The sequence below is a fragment of the Argopecten irradians genome, chromosome 1 (genome assembly GCF_041381155.1).
Source record: "Argopecten irradians isolate NY chromosome 1, Ai_NY, whole genome shotgun sequence".
Classification (NCBI taxonomy): domain Eukaryota; kingdom Metazoa; phylum Mollusca; class Bivalvia; order Pectinida; family Pectinidae; genus Argopecten; species Argopecten irradians.
In genome coordinates this window covers 42467574-42490454 of record NC_091134.1, presented here as the reverse complement: position 1 = coordinate 42490454, position 22881 = coordinate 42467574, and the positions used below count along the sequence as shown (strand labels likewise).

Genomic DNA, 22881 nt, shown 5'->3' with positions numbered 1-22881 from the left:
TTTTCAATTTGATCTCTGTGAGTAACCATATGACGTAATTCCTTTTGATAATTTTTGTTGTTAAAATGATTGATTTATAAACAGTAATATGATATATCTACTCATACCTTCCATGATTGTCAATTATTTTTTCTATATGTAACTGGATAATGTGAAAAGGATCTTTTTCATATCTGCTAATTTATGTTTTCTGTAGCTACAGGTAGTTGGACTTTGTTCTATTGATCAAAACGGTTACATACTGTACATTGGATCCAAACAATGGTTCGGAAAAAATAATATAACTCTTTTTTTATTATCCAAATCTGTATACTACCTGTATACTACAGTAACATATAGATATATACACTGGTATTGTTCAACTTAATATATACACTGGTATATTAATTGTTTATAACATCATTTCTGTTACTTCAGGATGAAAACAGAAAATAATAACAAAATATTACAAAAACAAAACAAAAAATCGCCAAAGTCCATTGTGATCCAGCGAAGGGAGTCAAGCTTGAGACTTTCAAATGTTTGACGCTCCACAATTGCATCAAATAACTCCCAAGATTGAACATTTCAAATAAATAACAAATATAACTTTTTTTTCGAGTAAACAAGATTGAGACTAGCTTTTTGGTATTATTAGATTGATCTTCAGTACTTCCCATTTATTTTCATTGACGGTTTTCGGGGTTTTTTTTTGCCCTACCATCCATATATATCTTGGCCTAGTTAGGTCGTGTCAATGGATCCTTTCGATTTGACCCGGTCTTCTCTTACTTTAAAAAAAAGTCGCCAAATCAAGTTGTCTTATAAATTTTTGCTTGCCATGTTTATAAAACGGAGTTCAAATGTCTGTCCAATTGTAGGAAACGACGAACAGCTGGTTTTATTAATTTTTGAAGTGTTTATTTTATTTTTATACGCAAACAATTGACACAAAACACACGCATTTACTTTTCTGTGTAGAGTATACTAAATTATTTATCTCCAATATCAAGTCGTGCTTTAACAATGTACCACATAGGTACAGGGGATGATTAGGAATTCCATTACTTTTTGTAATGAAATGATATTGTTTAATATATGACTACTTGGCAGAATGAACAAAACACATAGGTTAAGGTTCTAGTAAAGGCCAGGGAATTTCATATCAACGATCGTCTGAAACTCGACACGTCACTTGTCAGTAACTACTCGAGCGCATTGTACACTGGTATTGTGAAATAATTACCAATTATCTGCAACAAATAGAGGAATATTCGATACAGTTTTGTCTTATTCCAAAATATTATCTTAGCTTAATGCACTCTATGTATCGCAAAGGTAATTTCCAAATTGAGAGAACTTAAGTTTTTTATTTATCTATTTATTTATTGCTTTGTGTATGTATTGTTCTGCCATTGTTGAATGTATTTTGTGTTGCAATCTGCCATGTTCCGTAAGTTTTAATTCCGTGTGTAAGTTACACACCGTCATATCCAAGTTGTTTAAAATTTCTCAAATTCACCGTAATAAAATTTTAAAAAAAATGCTGTTTACTTTTAACGTATCGTTTGATTACTTGGATGTGTTTCTAGTGTGATGTAGACGTACTTAAAACTTTATGTCACTTTTATAATCGTTTTAGGCTGACAAAGGCTAATTTTGCTATTCACGAAAATCCATGTTCAACCACTTTTTGATATGAACTTCTTCGATAGTTATATTTTCATGATCACATTTAGATATCTCAATCAAGTGAGAAACTTATTTTCTTTTACCTATTTCCATCCTTGCTTATAATTATTATTTACTAAATTAATATCACCAGAAACCTGGCAACTTATATATCAGTTCTTTTAATTTTAGTTTAGTGTCTACTCAAAAATATGGTTGATCTGAGATATTATATTTAAAAATAGTTCAAGCCTTTTGAATGTGCTTAATTAGTTCTATTGAATATCAATGTTTAACTCAAAACTGCGAAATTCGGTCGATATAGAAAATAGTCCACTTCTCTGTGTGTTAGACGACTGTTATACATTGATTTTCATTACAGGCTTTAATAATAATTAGAAATTTCATGGCTATCAATAATACATTCAAAAACTTTCTTTGGTTAATTATTAGAATTATTATCTTACTTTTCTTACTGCTGGTGTTGATATACACCAAGTTTATGTCAGACAGTAATCATGCTGATCTTACAAAGTTGTCAATGTCTTTTGTTGTTTAATTATTCAGCTGTGAATGATGATTACTTTAGCTATTTTTTTCTCGAACGTATTATTAACGTTGACATTGCCATTAAATACGAAAACGTATAAAGCTACTATGTAATTTGTTCATCGTAAAAACCTTCCGTTGATTTGGGTGATAAGTAACTTAATGGATAAAAAATGCTCAAACTAAATTGCTTAAACTGTTGCACATGTAAAAGTATCTTATAACTTAATTTACAGAACGATTTCACAACAAATGACCTATTTTTTCTGGTGCTACCTTCATACTACAGTACAAATGACCTATTTTTTCTGGTGCTACAGATATACTACACAACAAATGACCTATTTTAACTGGTGCTACAGATATACTACACAACAAATGACCTAGTTTTGTCTGGGCTACCTTCATACTTCACAACAAATGACCTACATGTAGTTTTGTCTGGGCTACCTTCATACTTCACAACAAATGACCTAGTTTTGTCTGGTGCTACCATCATACTACACAACAAATGACCTAGTTTTGTCTGATGCTACCTTCATACTACATACACAACAAATGACCTAGTTTTGTCTGGTGCTACCTTCATACTACACAACAAATGACCTAGTTTTGTCTGGGCTACCTTCATACTTCACAACAAATGACCTAGTTTTGTCTGGTGCTACCTTCATACTACACAAAAAATGACCTAGTTTTGTCTCGGCTACCTTCATACTTCACAACAAATGACCTAGTTTTGTCTGGTGCTACAGATATACAACACAACAAATGACCTAGTTTTGTCTGGTGCTACAGATATACAACACAACAAATGACCTAGCTTTGTCTGGTGCTACAGATATACAACACAACAAATGACCTAGCTTTGTCTGGTGCTACCTTCATACTACACAAAAAATGACCTAGTTTTGTCTGGGCTACCTTCATACTTCACAACAAATGACCTAGTTTTGTCTGGTGCTACAATTCACAACAAATGACCTAGTTTTTCTGGTGCTACAGATATACTACAGAACAAATGACCTAGTTTTGTCTGGTGCTACCTTCATACTACACAACAAATGACCTAGTTTTGTCTGGTGCTACCTTCATACTTCACAACAAATGACCTAGTGTTGTCTGGTGCTACCTTCATACTACACAAAAAATGACCTAGTTTTGTCTGGGCTACCTTCATACTTCACAACAAATGACCTAGTTTTGTCTGGTGCTACCTTCATACTTCACAACAAATGACCTAGTTTTGTCTGGGCTACCTTCATACTTCACAACAAATGACCTAGTTTTGTCTGGTGCTACCTTCATACTTCACAACAAATGACCTAGTTTTGTCTGGTGTTACCTTCATACTTCACAACAAATGACCTAGTTTTTCTGGTGCTACAGATATACTACAGAACAAATGACCTAGTTTTGTCTGGGTCCCATAACAATTGATATAGTTTACATAATGAAAGTGTCACATATTTGTGTCACATTAGCTGATTTTTATGTTGTTCTACAACGTTATCTCAAGACAACTAACTTTATTCCTATGTTCAATTTCATTAAAGGGAAAACTATATCAGTTTACCCATCGAGAAAATTATGATGGAGACCTTTTTGATCTCAGTAGACATTTACTCTAATATTCCACGATTTTCTAGATATGTATGTCGATATCGGAGTTTATTACAAAAAAACTCATTGAAGAGCTTCAGTTTTCACAGAAACCAGTAAATAGGTGATACTTGATCAGTTTTCATGATAGGTAGTAAATTTTACCGTTTTCTTGAACGAATCCCACTATCATAATGCCTATAGAATGAACATACTGACATTTAAATGGGAATCCCTCGAGGGCAGCTTATGTTTACAAACTCCAAAGTCAATCGTGGAATTGTGCAATTGGAACGGGTTAAAATCTGTCATTCTTAGTTGAGGACATTGTAGATCTCACGAGATACTTATCATTCTATTTATTTATTTTATTTATTTAAAGTACACGCATATAGGAAGTGGGGTGACTGGTTTGTACATTGCCAGCATATGTGACTGGTAGGGAGGTTCTGCTTGAGGTGTCTTTGGAATAATGATTCAGTGACTTAAATCTAGACCATTACAAAGAGACACTCCTTGAAGATACTTTCACAGTTTCCTTCAATACAGGTGTCATTGATGCATTCACTAAAGTTGTACTTAATAACTTTGATAGGACGTTTAGTTAAAGAAAACTTAACTTCGCCAATTATATTATATTCTCCATAAAAATAACAAGATATTCAGACAAAATAAATTGCTGACAGAAATTCAAATTCCATCATAATGCTGGGTTTTACGAGAACATAAATTAATGATAATATTGTCAAGTTGATAAAAGTAAAATTATTTTCTTGACATTGTCTTCACGTTATTGAGATGATTAATTCAACAACATCCAATCACTGTATCTGATTTGAGAGGAAAATGATACACATATAGAGAAATTTATACATACTTTACCCATATGACTGAAATCAGATATTTAAGGATGGTGGTATCTTTTTCATCTAAATATCTTACAAACTGTTCGTTATTTTTACGTGTGAAATATTTTGGCGAGTTGGACTTAAAACGGGAAAATTGAATTATAACTAATTAAAATCCGCAAAACTCCATAATAGTGTGTATGATTTATATATTACCATAGAAAGTAATTATCGGACTCCCTTTCCGGAACCAAAACAATAAATGAATGAATGAATAAATAAATAAATAAATAAATAAATAAAACAAAATAAATAAATAAATAAATAAATAAATAAAACAAAATAAACAAATAAAAACCTTCAAAAAACTTTCATTCTTATTCACTTTCAATATCACCACCATCATCATCATCATTCATCATCATCATCATCATGCATCATTATCATCACCATCCATCACCACCACCACCACCATCATCATCATCATCATCATGTATCATTATCATCACCATCCATCACCACCACCCACCACCACCACCACATCATCATCATCATCATCATCATCATCATCATCATCATCAACAACAACAACACATCTCATCATTCATCATTATCATCATCACCATCATCACCAATGTCCATCATCACCATCATCTCCATCATCTCATCATTCATCATTGTTATCAACAACAACATCTCATCATTCATCATTATCATCATCATCATCTCATCATCATCATCATCATCATCATCTCATCATTCATCTTTATCATCATCATCAGCTGCCATAGATTTAGTACATGTCCAATGCTAGATAAGAGCAGCAATCAACGTGTCGATCAGCCGTGACTATAGCAGTCGATGGTATCGACTTCACTTTTATACATTTCAATCAAATACTTTATAAATAATTGAGTGTAATGTTTTAATTATCAATATAGTTAGACAGCTTTCAGTGTAATATTACCCGAGCTCTATTCATTATTATAGGCATCTCAATTGCAGCATGTATTTCAACATAATTTGTTTTAATTTGTTTCCCAAAAAAATTAGGATAATGCGACAGTAACGATTTTAAAATTGACCGGATTTGGAAGACTCATAACATAGACTTTAAAGGGACAATTCAGTCTAGGAGAACATTAAAATTTGTACATATACCGGAAAAAAACAGTTATAAATTAGATCAGTCGGTTTTACTGTGATATGCTTAAAAAGCCCATGGTGGTGACATGTGTGTAGATATTCAAAATCGCTCGCTGTCCGTCATTACACATTGTTGTCAAACTTCTTGTATGCCGAACCCTGTTCCTTGCTCGTAGAGTAATGAAACTGTTGTCTAGAACTGCTCAAATCACTCTGACAGTAGTATGTTTACCTTATTAGGTGAATTGTCTTGTATAAAAATCATTTTATCACCTTCTCAGTGGTTGTGTAGTTTATTTGTTTAACGTGCGTGACTTTGGCTCGGGTATGGGTACAGCGTCCATATTGTACCTGCTTAATCATATTAATCAACGATTTGATATTTCAAAGATATTAATTAAAATACTTTACAATGTCGTGGAAGTTGTTCATGTTTTTCGTTATATGTTTCATAAGAAATGTAGAACAATACATTTATACTATATTTTGCTTCTTGGTTATGTAAAATAATTAGCCTGAGTGAATTTTCCCTTTAAAATTAAATATGTCAAAATAGTTTTTTTGTTCTAATTGCATCAAAATACATTCACTTATCTTGCCAATAACAGACCATTGTCCATGTTACAATTGTTCATCATATCATCATCATCATCATCATCATCATCATCATCATTCATATTCATTTCATTATTCATCATTATCATTATCATCACCCATTATCATCATCATCATCATCATCATTCATCTTCATGTCATCATTCATCATCACCCATCATCATCATCATCATCATCATCATCATCATCATCATCATCATCATCATCATCATCATCATTATCATTATCACCAACCATCATCATCATCATCATCATCATCATCATCATCATCATCATCATCATTTTCACCACCCATCATCATCATCATCATCATCATCATCATTCATCATCATTAATCTTCATGTCATCATTTATGATTATCATTATCATTACCCATCATCATCTTTCATCATCACTCATCATCATCATTCATCATCATTCATATTCATCATCATTATCACCACCAATCATCATCATCTAATAATGATTTATCATCATTTATCTTCATGTCATCTTCATCTTCATTATCAACATCATCATCACCACCCATCATCATCATCATTAACATCATCATTCATCATCATTTCATTACGCTCTGTATAACTAGTTATATTGTAGGACATCGAAATCCACCATTGCATTTCACATTCGATAAAAATAACTATAAATGATAAATAATACAGGTGTATAACGACAGGGCCAAGGTTATGTTCCCGTACTGTTATGGTCATATATCTCCGGTAATAAATGATGTAAAAAAAAGTGATATCAATAGGATATTCTCTTTGTACGATGTTTAGTAATTTTACACATCACTTACCTCCCTTGAACTATTTTTCGACCTCTCTTTGGTTACGAGCATTGTTGACTTTTTATGTTACATTCAATGTAGTATTTAAATAATTTATTCTGCAACGCTCTAGTGGTAAGTTTTACAACCTTGCAAAGGTTGTCAGATACGAATTATTTATGTTTGTTTTCCAAATTAGATACACATTGTATATCAAATATTGGTCACTTCTAGATGATTTTGTATACTTTTTTTACATTAATCTAGAAATATGTTTAATGATACATATACTATACCAGAATATGATGGCATATTAATGTCATATCATGTTATGTTAGGTCGAGTTACGGTAACTCGAGTTTGCTGGGATAGTCATGACTTGGTAAGACGTGAGTTATAACACGACTTTTCGACAGTCATCTTGAAATATCGAGTTATATTATCGCGACTGGCTATCATGACCTCGTCGTAACAGGGTAAGTCAACATTCTAGGACATAAGCCGACTTTCTCAACTATCTCAACTAGTCATGTTATAACTATACTGATCGACATACTGATCTTACCAAAGTCAAGTTTATGTAACTCGACCTACAATACACAATGGCAGAAATATACCATCATAATTATACTCAAACTTCAAAATTGTCTTTTTTACGTATTTAAATGGATCAGATAAGCCTACGACATATTTCAAGACCTCAACGACAGATACTACGGGCTTGAATTTCGAATTTGTGTTAAGATTGGACAAAATAAATATTTCAATACATACTAAAAAACCAATCCGCCACGACGTACGACGATGTTTCATTAACACCCAGGTTCTAGTGTAATTTTGTCACGTTTGGATTACGCACTGCCAATGAGAACGGGTAGCTAGAATCACTAGGATCAAACTACTTTCTGAAATAAAAGTTAATGTGTTATGTAAAACACAAACGTTGTATAAATTTGAATGTTTTCCTTTGTTTTGTAAACCTCATCTTTGAGGAATAAAAGTATTGATTGATCAATCAATAGATTCTTTTATTCCTCTTTACTCTGATAAAGACAAGATCGCGGCAGGATGCTGACATTTAGGAGCCTGTAATGTCTTTCATATGTAAGATACCATTACATCACAGTAGATCTATACCAACGATCGACGAGATCCTGATGTTGTGATTTTGTAAATAAAGCCATGTTATGTTATCCTATGAACAAAAGTTACCACAAATGTCATTTAGAAATGCTTTTACTTGTTGTATGCATGAACATACCACAAATGGATTAATTTTTTATGCCACTAACGGAATCTGGTGATAGAAACAGTCCTTTGGGTACGTAAACCTCTGGTCTATGTCGCCCTAGTGAATCCATCTGACTAGATATTTTCAGATACGAGATTCAGATACGTTGGTCATTTTGTATTTTAGTGGTAATACTCGCATTTTGCGGCCTAAGTTCCCGCGGTCATTGCCCTAATTCACTCCCATGAGTTGGTAAGGTGGTTACGAGGTTACACACAGCATGTACCGAGGGACTCGTTTATATAATTCTTCGGATATCATGATGTATTTTGCCCTTTGGGCGTTGTTTTGCTCGTGATTCAGTTTACGGATATTAGAAATATCAAATATTTATACGTAGCTGCAAGCATCCATTACTATGTGCAATTTTTAAATTACAAAGTAAAACATATCGACCCTACATTCTTTAAAACCACCCTATGCATATGCATATGTAATGAACTGTAGTCGATATGGTTGATCTTAAATATTTGATCACAAAATTTTTTTACCTTTTATCTTTACCATATTTTTGTTCTCTCATTTACTTTGCAAAAGTGCTTTATTTGTAAAGAAATAATATGTATTGACTTACTGATTAATGAATTGATTGATTGATTGATTGATTGATTGATGATGAATGAATGAATGAATGAATAATCAATCAATCAACAATCAATAAACCAATCAATTAACAACGTAAGCGGTATCATTCAAACTATCCAGAAAGGCTACTTTTGGTATCATTTTATGTCCAATCGTCCATTACTATCTCTTATGGATAAAAAGTGCTGATGTATAAATGTATAAGTACATCGTATATCTGGAACTCGACATAACAAGAATAATAATAGGTTAGACTCGCATTTAGAAATGTTTAAGGGTGAACTTGAATATATTTCAACACAATACGCGACAATCTATGTGTACTAAAAATAGACTGCAAAACGGTTTGTGATGAGAGTGCACTCAGATTTTTGTGTAACATAAAAACGTACTCAAGTTAATCCTTATAATTTAATTAACTTTCATTGATGGACTTTTTTCCCTGAGAAATTATTAGGCTGCCGTATCAACCAATCAAACGCGACGTTATAAACGACCTTTACTTTACACAGGGGGCCAACTAAATGAAAATGGATGTTGTCATACTGTTTTTGTATTTGGTGGATGGACTGATGAGTATACATGACAGTCTTGGATTTTTTTTTCAGACAATACGAGAATTGAACATTTATTAAAAAATCGGGTTATTTACTCGCTGTTTTATAGTAAATATCTCGATTTTAAAAGAATTTTTTCAAATCTCGTATTTTCTGAAAAAAATCACATGACTGTCATGTATACTCATCAGTCCATCCACCAAATACAAAAACTGTATGACAACATCCATTTTCATTGAGTTGGCCCCCTGTGTTACTTTATGGGATAATAACATAATTCTAAGAGAATAAAAATGCTTGTTACAGCAAGTGTACATTATTAGAAGTTATCAACAGCTTCAATATTTATATCATATGATAATGATAAATTAGTTAGGGACAGTTAGTGTTTAAATTATCGACATAAAACGAAAGCCTAATAATGACTCTAAATAATAAATCTATAACCAGGTGGTTCGTTAAATTGAGTGAATCAGTGAAATATGTACCCTGGTCTAAATTTCCAGCATGTCACAGGCCCAATTTCAGGTCTCTAGACCTCTTGCTTATTAAGAAGAAGTCTGTTAAAGATTTTTACCTATTTGACCCCTGTGACCTTGAATGAAGGTCAAGGTCATTCATTTAAACAAACTTGGTAGCCCTTCATCCCAGCATGTGAATTCTCATATTGTAGTGTTTAACAATGTTTCCCGATCACGTAATTCATGGTTGCTTAAATGTAAGACACCTTAATCATGGCCACTTATGATCGTACCTAATCTATCACAAAAAAAAAAAACAAAAACAAAAAAAAACACAAAATAAAAAAGTAAAAAAAAAAAAGAATAAAGAACCAAATATAAAGACAAATAAGGATGACGGGTCTCTTGGCCCACTTTTGAATACTAGTATTTACATTATCGCCTTTTAAAACATTAAAAACAATTCTGCGCTTTAACGCGTATCATTAAGGTGAAAACAAAATAAACTTGAAAGAACTTTCTAAAATACCATACGCTGCATACTACAGAGTAAAGTTACTGGTAATCCCTTGTGTGCTGTTAATTGTATGTTTGGGTATCTCGATTCAGTTTTCTTCATCTTTATGTATATTGGTACTTGAGAGAGCATTTTTTACTGAATATTCTTGGTTTTATGGCGCTGTATTCCATAAAGTTTAGCTTAAATATATATCATGACTTTACAGATCTTTATCTTAAATCGAAAGTATATGATTTATTTATATTTGTCACGGTTGCGAAGGTTTCCAACCTTGCCACATTATACCGGTTCAATAGCTACTAAGGTGATTCTTGGGTAATAGTCTTGGCAAACTTACAACTAAATATAGATATAATAGGGATTATAACTACTGTAAATAAAATGTACTATATGACGTATTGATTTTTGAGTGAATGGTGAAGAGGGTAACTGTGTACCGCTAGTTAGAAGGAGAGACTTCAGTAAGAACTATGAATTAATTAGGTTAAACTTGCCATCCTCACTGTATGAGAAAAAGGAGACTAACTTTAGTACTATTGAGGTTTTGTTTGTTCAGATCTTTTCCCAAGTTTGGAGTTCTGTTACCTCCACATCATTGAATGTTTTCAGATTTTCTCAAAATCTAGTGTGTTTTGTGAAATAATTTGGGATAACAGCTGGTATAGTCCTTAATAGACGCTTCTGTTTATATTCTAAAGGTGCTGTATATTTATATTGTGTAATCACTGCACATCCACTTATAATTCGAGTATCCTTCGACGGCATCTTGCTTCACCAACTTTGCAAGCCAAAGATATTCAGTCCAATGCTTTCCCTACAAGGAGAGTATCGGCCGAATACTTTTGGCTAGCTAGCAAAGTTGCTCGTTCCAAATATATCTTGTACTTTATCAGAATCATTATGTCCCTGCTTTATCTATTAACTTTATATTTGAGCTTGATTAGACGATTCCACTAACATTTGCCTCTTTTAAGTCAAGATTTTATTAATTCTTGTCCTTTAAAGTCGATTTTTTTAGATTAATTTTTTTACTTTGATATTCATATTTGTTTTTAATGCTTTTGGCGACCATAGTGATAGCCTGCGGAATCGCAAAAATATCAATTCTGCGAAGCTAATCGGTTATATGGCTGTGAGGGTTAACAGGCGCTAGAAAGATATTTTTGTAGAAGTTTTCAAATTCAAAATTGGTCTCTGAAGTATGGACGGATTTATACTATTTACTCGATGCAAAGAAAAGTGCAAAAAATATATTTATTAATTATGATTTGGAAGAATTTGCGATTATGTATTGTTACATAGCTGGACCTAAATAATCGTCCTATTGGTCTAAACCTGTCTATAATTCCTAAAATATAGTGGTTTGATGTTTTACATATGTTACTGTTCAAAGGTTAGCAATAATACCCTAAATCAAGCCATAAAATAAAACAAATTATTATAAACCGAAGTATGCAAATTATCATATGGCAACTCTTTAATATCAATATCTACCAAAAAAACACAATTTCGTGTTTAAAATTTATGGCTTTTTCGTAAACTGTTAATAATTAAAGTATCTTATTGCTCTTGTATACACGCCCGTGTGAATTGCTCTTTCGCGCTACTCTCTAAACACATACGCAGGGGTGAATTACATCTTCTAATATGTAACAAGTCGGTGAATACAGGGGATTGGCAGACCAAGTCATCATGTTATTCTTTTGTCTCATTACCGACATTTATGGGTGACGTCCGGTTAGTATTGTTCACATGTAATTAATAAGTAAATACAGCTATGTGTAATTTGTCATTCAGGAATCAGGTAGTCACGTTGCGAGTTGCAGCACATCAATATCTAGTTACTTTGACGGCTTCACATTTTGTAGTTCTGTAATAAATTATTTTATATTTCCGAATAAAAGAGAATAGAGTTTAAAGTTTGTCATATCAACAAGATTCATCGGCCTATATTCCTCCAAAATAGCGGAGGTTCTGATACTAATAGTTGACCAAGTTTGTAATCTATTTTAGAGCAATGTTGGTTAAAAAACATAACCATATTATAAGATAAAAAATGGCGTCAATTTCAGTTATTTTGATACAATTCCCATCTGAATAGTCGCACGGTGGTAAAGCGTTCGATAGAACATCCAATTGTGTGCAGTTCATTAAAAACAGCAAAACATCTGTTTTGTCCGTGATTTGGTTAATACAGGTATTTACATGTGTAAATCAATATGCATAATTGGTTACAAATCAGTATTTTTTAACATAACTGTAGAATCGATAATTTCAACAGCTTACAGTAAAATAGGGACCTGACACGAATTTCTAATAAACAGTAGTTACATATCTATATAAAACTACTGTTGGTTAGAAATTAGTGTCAGGTCCCTGTGTACTGTCAGATAATGGTAATGATTCATGTCGAAAATGAAGCTAAATAGTCATTTAAACCTAACGTCATATAAGCAGTGAAGGACGTTTAAGGACGGACTTGCCTGTATACAACATGATATGTGTGTGAATGTTTGTGTATTTTTGAGTGGCTGTGGTATATTTATGTTGTGTCTCCTTTTAGTAGTAGAACCCTTGTCATGTTTAGCGCTATCTCATTGAAGCATGCTGTCAAAGACACAGTACAGCACATTCCACCCTTTCATATCATACGGACAAACCAGTTGCGTTACTCCATTTTGTAGAAAATACAATTTTCACAGACTACGATGTACCCCGTCAGAGCAAAGAATTCAAAGCCTTTCTCACAACAAGAAAGCCAGTTAGAAAGAAGAGAAAAGAAAATACCTCAAGTTTAGTCGCCTTTTCAAGACCAACAAGTACCATTATATTCAAAATCAATAAGGTAAAATGTACTATGTAAGCTAAGTATTATTCGACCTATTTTATCCTATAGCCGGTTATTTCGTAGACCAATGTTATGATCGCGAAAATTTGACCATTGAAATATTTTTAAATTATTGTCTTCTTTTGAGGGCACTTTGGTCTTAAATAGTGTTGTTTCGAGATGGCATAGTACCCGAGCCGAGTGACGATGCCATCCCAAGCCAACACTATAAGACCATAGTGCCTCAAAAGAAGGTTATGTCTTAGTACATGACGGATTGAAGAAAATAACTAAATAAAATGATAGGACAAAAATTATGTACGACCAACAATAACAACACGTCGATTCGGGGATACAAGGAACGGATTTGATCATGTAACAACGAGAAATTTAGGGCACATTTTTCCGTCATGGCGGTGACACTTGTAGGCAGAGAAACCAATATCCGAGCACAGGTATTTAGCTCGTTGACAATACTCATATAAACTGTATATTTTTTGTCAACGAGCTAAGTACCTGTGATCCGAGAAAAGGTCATTGTCGGTAATACTTGCCCGATAACGTAACAAAGATAAACTGTTGTTTTGTGTTTTCTATTTGTTATTGATTTTTTTTGGAAAATGCACCCAGGTAAGTTATGAAATATTTGTGAGTGAGACGCCAGATACACCATTGATTTCTAACTTCTAGGCCACAGCTCCATTTGATGCCGTAATTTATTTGTCATATCCTTGTGAAGTGTCTAAATTTAATGTTCACGCATATTTAGATTATATTTAATACAATATATTATGATAATTAATGTTAAGTGTTTTGTCATAATATGTAATTTTCCACCATGTACACCATTACATATGCCGCATTTCCTTTCAGCGCAAATAGCGACAGTAACGTCATTTTTGTCAATTTTGCCTGAGGACTGAAACAATAATTTTTAGATCAAATAGCGAAAATTTTGACCCATGAAAATAACCTTCTTACACACATACAGATATACCCGATATTTGTAATTATATATAATTGCCTTATTTTGAGGGCACTATGGCCTTATAGTGTTGTCGAGGGGTACTATGACTTCCCAAGACAACACTATAAGACCATAGTGCCCTAAAAAGAAGGTAATAATGTTTTCAGTACATAAGAGATTAAAGAAAATAATTAAATGATATGACAAACAATTAGATTATATATGCGATCAACAATAACAATTTCTTTAAACGAGTGTGACCACGTCTCGGGTAAAAATGTCATGGTCGAAGGCGTCTATACATGTACATTTTTCCAAGTAGGAATCTTTGAAAGTACTCCCTGCATTTTTCGTTGATTGCTCTTGCTCCCCCCCCCCCCCCACCCCTTGTAAATTCTTCGGCATTCAAGTTTCCAAAGCGTAACAGCATAGTTTTTTGCAGAACGTTTATGTATGCTATTAATTTATATATTTTAGACTGAAGAGGAGGCAAATGAAGTACGGGTTCGAAATTACATCAAGGACCGCATGCAAAAGTACCGTAACAAGAAAAAAGAAGAGCGTCAGAAGTTGTTAGCAGAAAGGAAAGCTAGGTGGATAGAGAGGCAGAAACGTCTGGGGGTGTACGTGGAGCCATCAGAAAGTGCGAGTACGTCTTCAGGGAGTAGCATGTCGGGACTGACGGATGAGGAGCGACAAGTCAAAAGAGAGGTAAGACAGACTTCAATCAGAGTATAGCATGCTATAGGGGCTATATAGTCCTAAGAGGGGTTAGGCAAATCTCGTTCAGAGAGGAGCATTTCCAGTGCAAACAGAGGTAGACGGTCCTGGTAAAAATGGCGAACTATGCAGGTCCAAAGTAAAAATATCTTTTCAGGATGTTAGACCATTTTTGTCCAATAATTGATATGAAAATTCAGTTAAATTGCAGTCCCAAGAAAAGCAGAATGACTATAGTCCAAAGGGAGAACAAAGAGAGTGAAACCAAAATCTAGTCCACAAAGAGGAAATACAGAGATGTGTAGCATAAATCTTGTTCAAAAACAGATTGTGCAATTCTTTATAAAGAAAGAGAGTGTGTCTTGAACTTTAGGAGAGTAAGGAGTCAAAGGACTATTCTAGTGTGCAGACAGATATAATTAGGGTCAAAAGAAAGAAAAGACAAAGACAGTGACAAATGATGGGCACTTAGTATACTAACAATTCGTATGGTTGTAACTCGTGCACACGTTGACAGATTTGACGGTGCCACATATTTAAATTTCTTTCTATCGTTTGCACAATATTTGATTAATGTACTATTAAATGTGTATGTATCATGTTGCTTCTTTATGCAGAGTATTATTATTTCTTCTGTGAGATCCATGATTAAACTTAATTGATCCAATTCAATCTTCATCAAAAGATTTCTTTTGTTGGTGCAAACAATTAAAGTAATTGTTTTGGTATAACAATCCATTAATTTTTCATTTATTCTATATTTCAGACAAGACGACGATTGCATAAGCTCATTCCGCTAAACACCGTTGTAGATGAGCTGAGGAAAAATTTGGATTTAGAAACGAACCTACGTGGTGACTTTTTGGAGACAATAAGAATTATACGAGGGATCAATAAGGATGACTTCTATAGACGAGATACGCCTGAAATATGCGAGGAGGAAGAGGAACAGGAGGAGGAGGAAGAGGAAACTGTTGAAGAGGTTGAAACCGAGGATGCTGAAACTCCCCCAAAGAAAACAGATTACAATAAAGTGCAGGCTCGAGTCAGTAGCCGCTGGCCTAAAGGTCACCGCCATCATACCAAGGCAGTTAAGGCTGACTGGTCTTTCCTCACGCAGTACTCAGACGCTGAGCTATCTGTGGAGCTCGCCTACCTCCTACCTGTGTATATGCGGGACGTCGAACGCTTGCGAAAGGCACGGCGGCAAAAGTTGACATCCTCCACGTCATCGTTCAAAACCAAACGTATTCAAAGAAACCTGGATTTTGAAAGTTGGCGGGAGGAAATGATGAGAATCGCGTATGATGAAGACTTTGCCAAGGGAAAATCAAAAATGTTTTCGACAGTGCCATTACCAAAAATTAAAGAAACGTCAAGTGTAGCGAACACTTCCAGTTCTTCGCGTGTTACCCTCTTCGACGCGAGGGAAAGTCCAGGACGAGATGACAACTGGTCTCCACAGGGACCAAATACAAGTAGTCTTCTAGATAAACAAAAACAACCATCGCCTTACCAGTATAACCAAAAACAAAAATCACCACGACCTCAAGAACAACTAAAAACGAAAACAGCAACTCGGAATCGTCATATTCCGAGCAGTCAATATAAAAGCGTGTCGAAACTATACAAACCAGTAGGGCGGAGGAATTTAGTTAACAACGAGTACAAGCCCGTGAAAAACACGAGTAACAATACACACATGGCGGCTGGAAATGGGTTGGAGAAAAAGAGCAATGGAGTAGTCGCAAATGGTACCAACAGAGGGAGAACAAAACCAAAGGACGTGGATCTGCAGTTCGAGTCCATGAATGGACACACTTCTGAAAATGCAACAGACAGTAGTGGTGGTAGTTCCATGTCGACATCTGACCAGGTGTCACAAGACGGTAGTAAGGCCGCTACAATCACTGTATACTTTAATGCCGACCAGACGGACCTCCACAAGAAAGATCAAAACCGAACCAAGGCGATCAAAATCCCGAGAGGAAGTTCAGAGCAAGCCGATCAGAAGTTCGTAATTCGTATTAATGTAAGTATAAAACGACGAATTTCTTGCCAATTTGATGCATTTTCGCTACATCATGACAGACTTTGATTTTGGTATCCTCAATTTATTAATCGAAACAGCCTATTATCTGGTACCTTTATTTTAATTGTTACTGGACAATTAAAAACTGCCATGTTTTAATTTTGTTCTGTTCCAGGTAGGGAGAAAAATAGACTTTGTAATAGCATTACACCGTTTTTCTCGCAGTTCTGATAGAACATTACTCTAGATAGAGGGACCTTGGAGAAACAGCACGAAATTATAAGCTATAAAATGCCGATATTATACATGCACCACGAGTTCTTTATTTTCATGTTTATATCCTACCTGTAAAATGTTCCCATACACAGGTCGTATTACGATAACGAACTTAGACAAAAATTGTCCCGGTTGTCTAATGTAATATGACCATGTCTGTGTAATAATTAATAACTATAGTGATGCTTCAATTTAGACAGATATTGACTAACGGAAATTGAAGATTAATATAACCTCACTTTCTATAAAACTATGACAGAATTGCTTTTTCTGATTTAAATTCTGATTGGTTGATGTGAACGGTCGATAACACAATATACAATATTTCCTTATCTGGATGCGATTACGAGAATTTAATCGTATTAATAAAATTGTTGCCGACACATTTTTCTAATATCTCCAATAAGAAAAACACATCCGTTCAATTAAAACTTCACTGTACGCTAGTGACATTTTAAAAATACAATAATGAACTATTCATAATTAATGAGGATTCGTTATGGTAAAACAATCGATAGCTTAATTAGGTAGTCCTTGTCACTCCGTCAGGTATTAGAATAGTACAAGTCTCTCTTAGTCTTTCACAGTGGCACAAAGTCCACATCCTGTGGAGCAGGGTCTAATATTGAAATTCGGGGGAACCTTCACGTTACCGAGCGGATGGCATATCTGGCATATAACGTGGGATTCAGGTTATGTACCAATCAGTCACTCTTCTTAACATCGTCAAAAGACCAAAATCGTTGACTCATAACATTGCTCCTGAAAAAAATCCCAATTTATTGTAATTGTGAGTAATTTAATGCTCAACATGTCATATTAAGCAGTACAATATTTACCTGCACAGCTACAGGTAAATATTGAACTGACGAATGCAACATATGTCTCATACAATGTACCTACAGCAATAAACTCATGTCGCCTGAGGCTGTATTGCATGGCTACCCATGCAATAAAGGCTCGTGACGTCACGGCGTCAACAAAATTACTATTTTCTCGGTACACTTTTAACATTTTTTTCAGAAAACTAGGCTGGATTTACTTTAAAAAATACTAATAGCGGAATTTGCGTTGAAAATATCACTCAGTTTTTTTATGTATGGGGAAATGACTTGCAGTCGCGTTTTTTTCGAATTTCTTTCAAAATGGCGGGAAAATATCGTAGTAGTAACATTGCAATAAAACGTCAAGGTATGAGAGAAAAATACTCTTTCATATGTAAAGCCTCGGGTTTTACAACATTTTGTGATCCTCGGGTAGAATATCCCTATCCTTCTTATCCACATATGAAAGAGTCTTATAGGTATCTACTTCCGGAAAAATCGTATCCAAACAAATGAGAGGGGTACGTGCTAAATCGCTTTAAAAACTCGATATTATTTCATTTGTTTATTGAAACTTATCAAAAATTAGAACAGTGAAAGCTTAACATTTTAATATGTCCAACCATTGTATGTGAAAATGAGAATAAAGTCTCTCAGTTTGTATTCAAACATGTAACCTGGATGGTATTTCCATGCAAATCTGAGAAAAATGCGTGAGAATATGAAAATATCTCAAGATATCGGATGCATTTCTTTAAGGTAAGATGTTGAATGAAGAATTAGGATAGAATAAAAACGATCTATCACTTCAAATTTATCATTAATACATCCTGTGTGCCATAATCGATGATGTTTAGTGAGCATGTTATGACTATAGTGTACGTGTTTGGTACGTACAAAATTCCGGTTTGGTATTCATTAGTATACGGTTTGGTATAACAACTTGGTTAAAAATTTGAATCACAAATAAAAAAATAGGATAACTTAAGGACAGTATTATCATTTCACGCAGTCAAATTAACATAGTACACAGCAAGAGCCGTAACATAATTACCATCATAGAAAACAATCAAATTTATATACATGTAAGTTTGTAATCCTGGTGTTTGGTAGCTGTTTTATATATATAAAGTATGTAGCTTCGTCATATCAAAGTATATATCGGGGAAAGCCGGAAAAAACACCACACGCTATAACAAGTATGCAACAATTTATTATTAAGCATTGTAAATACATATCAAGTCAAGTAATGTTTACTCATGATATTTTTTGGTTACTGTGTTATTTTATTCACCCCCAGGGGAGGAGACACATTATCTTTGTCTTCTATTTACAGATACGCATTTTAATACATATAAAATTAATATTGATTTCCTTATATTTTAAAACCAATTTATTAACATTATAATCTCTCCCGTGATGTTATCTACATTGTACAGGGCGAAACGAACGATGCTTATTCAAGTGTTCATTTTTATGAAACAGCTTATATCCAATTCTCCATAATTTACTGGCTGTGGTGTCATTTCAGTTGTTCGACTGCCCTACATCTATTTAAACAGCATTCCTATTGAAAAGAACAAGGACGTATATGAAATCCTTGGAAAGACGTATTATCAGGAATCCCTCAAGGATCCGTGCTGGGCCCACTACTGTCCGTAATATTCGTGAACGATCTACCAGAAATGTATATTTATCTGCTGATAATGCTAAAATATTCAAAATTATAAAATCATAAAGTGTTTCGTACGAAAGTAGTCTGATCAAACCAAAAAAAAAATTAAAAAAAATTCGTGCGTCCTTTTTTGCTTGTTCGTTACTTTGATCGTTTGTTCGTTCTTTCAGTAAATAGGATTTTATTATACCCTGCGAAACGTTGTGCCCTAGTTGTGCCTTTTGCTTTTTCAAACCTTCCATTTTTTTGTAGTCTTGGAAACTAGTCAAAACACCAAATTACTGTTTATTTTTGTCACAAGCTGTTTTTTTTCTGTTTTACAATACACGCATTAATATAACTCTTACTTTGAGCTTGATATCTGGGTTTTCATACCAACTGTGAGGCGCGGGGATTATGCCACGCTTTATTTGCGGCTCCCTGTTTGTGATTAAAGTTAACTAGGTTGTTATAGCAAACCGTATACAAATGGACATACCAAACCGGAAATTTGTGCGTACCAAACACGCACTCTCTAGTCATAACATGCTCACTAAACATCATCGATTATGGCAAAAAGGATGTATTTACGATAAATTTGAAGTGGTAGATAATTTTTGTTCTATCCTAATTCTTCATTCAACATCTTATCTTAAAGAAATGCATCTGATATCTTGAGATATGTTCATATTTTTCACGTATTTTTCTCAGTTTTGCACGGAAATACCTTCCAGGTTACATGTTTGAATACAAATAAGGAGGCTCTATTCTCATTTTCACATATAATTGTTGGATATATTAAAATCTTAAGCTTTCACTGTTCTAAGTTTTGAAAGGTTTCAATAAACAAATGAAATAATATCATAATATAATACCTCATTTGTTTAGATACGATTTTTCCGGAAGTAGATACCAAACAACCGGGGCCGGATCCCGTTACCATACAGTGTATATTATTGCACCGCACCAGGTGAAGCTTTGAGTAACAGGCGATTTAAATAAACAATAAAAAAGGTGATATCAGTAATATAATAACATTTCAGTAAAACATTAATATAAGTAAAATTGGATTACCTGAACAAAATGTATCATGAAAGATGATACAGAAATTAAAATTTAAGTACCAAGATATAAGCATAATACTGCCTATTATGTGAAATGTTGGACTGTCTTCGGCGCTGACAACGCGCATCAAACCGTCCAGTATATCACCTACATAATACACAATATAATGTAGATAAGGTAATTAATTTAACACTATTCTTATATTTAAGCATCAACTGGTTAGCCGTGTAAGAATGCTATTTTCTATAGTTTAATTGTGTTCATTGGTATATGTAGGTGTCTTCAGTTTTCCCCAAGGATTTTACAAAAAAATCTTTTCAGAATACGTTATAAAAGAAATCTTCACTTGACTTTTTCAGAGTCCAATGAATAGAGATGGGAAGGTAACCAAGTTATTTGACGACATTCAACAGTACAAGAGTAGACATCCTAATGTGGATCAAATCCAGATACTGGTCCGTACTAATGATGTGGCACACATTAAATGGGTCTGCCAATATGTGGAGAACCAATCCAGGAGTCAATATAAAGCCGAAGTGTAACAATCATATGTACATGTTGTATTGAATATACATGTATTCAGTACAGGCATACTCGACTCCATTGTAGAAATTCATTGAGGTATAATTTACAATCAATATTGGCAGAGCAACGAGTCTTCTAATTATAACAGTTGGGACAAAGTTTTTTTAATATATCAATATATTTTTTTCATTTTATTTTCCATGTGTGGAATATATATTATGTATCAATGTATACCAACTGTTCTCTCCATATGTTTTGTGGTACACGTTACTGGGAACTTAATAAGCTGTGATAATTGGTGTTTCAATAATGAAGGTCAAAGTATTGGAACAATAAAGTTTTATAAATAAAATATACATATATACAATGGGATTGGTTTGTTGTCTCCAGGAAACAAATGTATACCTGTAACATGCAGGTATCATAGATTGATCGAGAAGATGAACTAAAGCTTCACAATTTATTAAACCTTTCACTGAATCCCCTTTCTACTTGACTATTTTTGTTCAAAATATACTGAAAGTATAATTTGTGGGATCGTTACAAAAACAAACAATACATAAATCCAATAGTCTAATGTTTATCACTAGACTATTATAGAATGAATCTTTTTGAAACTCCATGTATCGATTCTTTTCCTTTCCCCAATATGTAACCCATGTGTTAGCTGATTGGGAAAACAAAATGGCAAAATCTGATTAAAATTTATTTCCTTTATGAAAATTTGTCTGATTTGGTTCGGTAGGGATAGCTTAATAAAGAAAGATTCATTGGTTTGAACGTAAAAAAATTGAAACTATAATCATTAAATTAAATCTAGAATCTTGATCACATGTGGTCAAACGTGTATTATTCACAAAATCATTAGCAAATGCTACCTTGGAGCGTTCTTCGTGAAACTGATAATGCAGGTAAATTTATGTTTTTGGTACTCAATAATTCAAAACATTGGATTACTAGGAGTGAATCAAAGTAGATTGTGACTTACAGGTCGTGTTCAAGATTAATCTATGATGCCTTGTCATTCATCTTTTTGGTCATTGTATTGTCTATCACCTCATACATGGCTCTTCTAGGTAAATTGGAGCAACCATGTCATTTCAAGTTCCCCTCACTGCTGCAAGTGGACACTTGGTCATGACGGCTCAGCGTACTATCGGTTGGCTCCCAAGTTCTTTCTGTGTTACACCAGCTTCAGTGACCTTTGTGTACTCATAGCCGTTTGTTTACTGTCACAATCTGATGTTGATCAGTCCTTTATGTTTTACAGACTTTTCCAGACTGGTATCTTGCTTTGAGTTATTTACCAGTCAATGTAGTTAGTCGTTATTTTTGTTGTCTTTTTTCCATCAGTATGTTGGCCTTTTTTATTTTGTCCGTCCCATTGAACCTCTCCTT

At 33.8% G+C, this 22881-nt stretch overlaps 1 protein-coding gene across 1 annotated transcript in view; it reads left to right on the top strand.

The window, feature by feature from the left end:
* The window catches only part of LOC138328631 (caldesmon-like), a 33321-nt gene extending 11525 nt beyond the window's left edge, over window positions 1-21796 (top strand). Inside the window, exons 2-4 of the mRNA XM_069275483.1 lie at window positions 14865-15098; window positions 15874-17139; window positions 21318-21796. Coding sequence (XP_069131584.1) covers window positions 14865-15098; window positions 15874-17139; window positions 21318-21500 — 1683 coding nt within the window. The 3' untranslated portion in view covers window positions 21501-21796. The remainder of the gene's footprint in view (window positions 1-14864; window positions 15099-15873; window positions 17140-21317) is intronic.
* Window positions 21797-22881: the final 1085 nt, after the last annotated feature.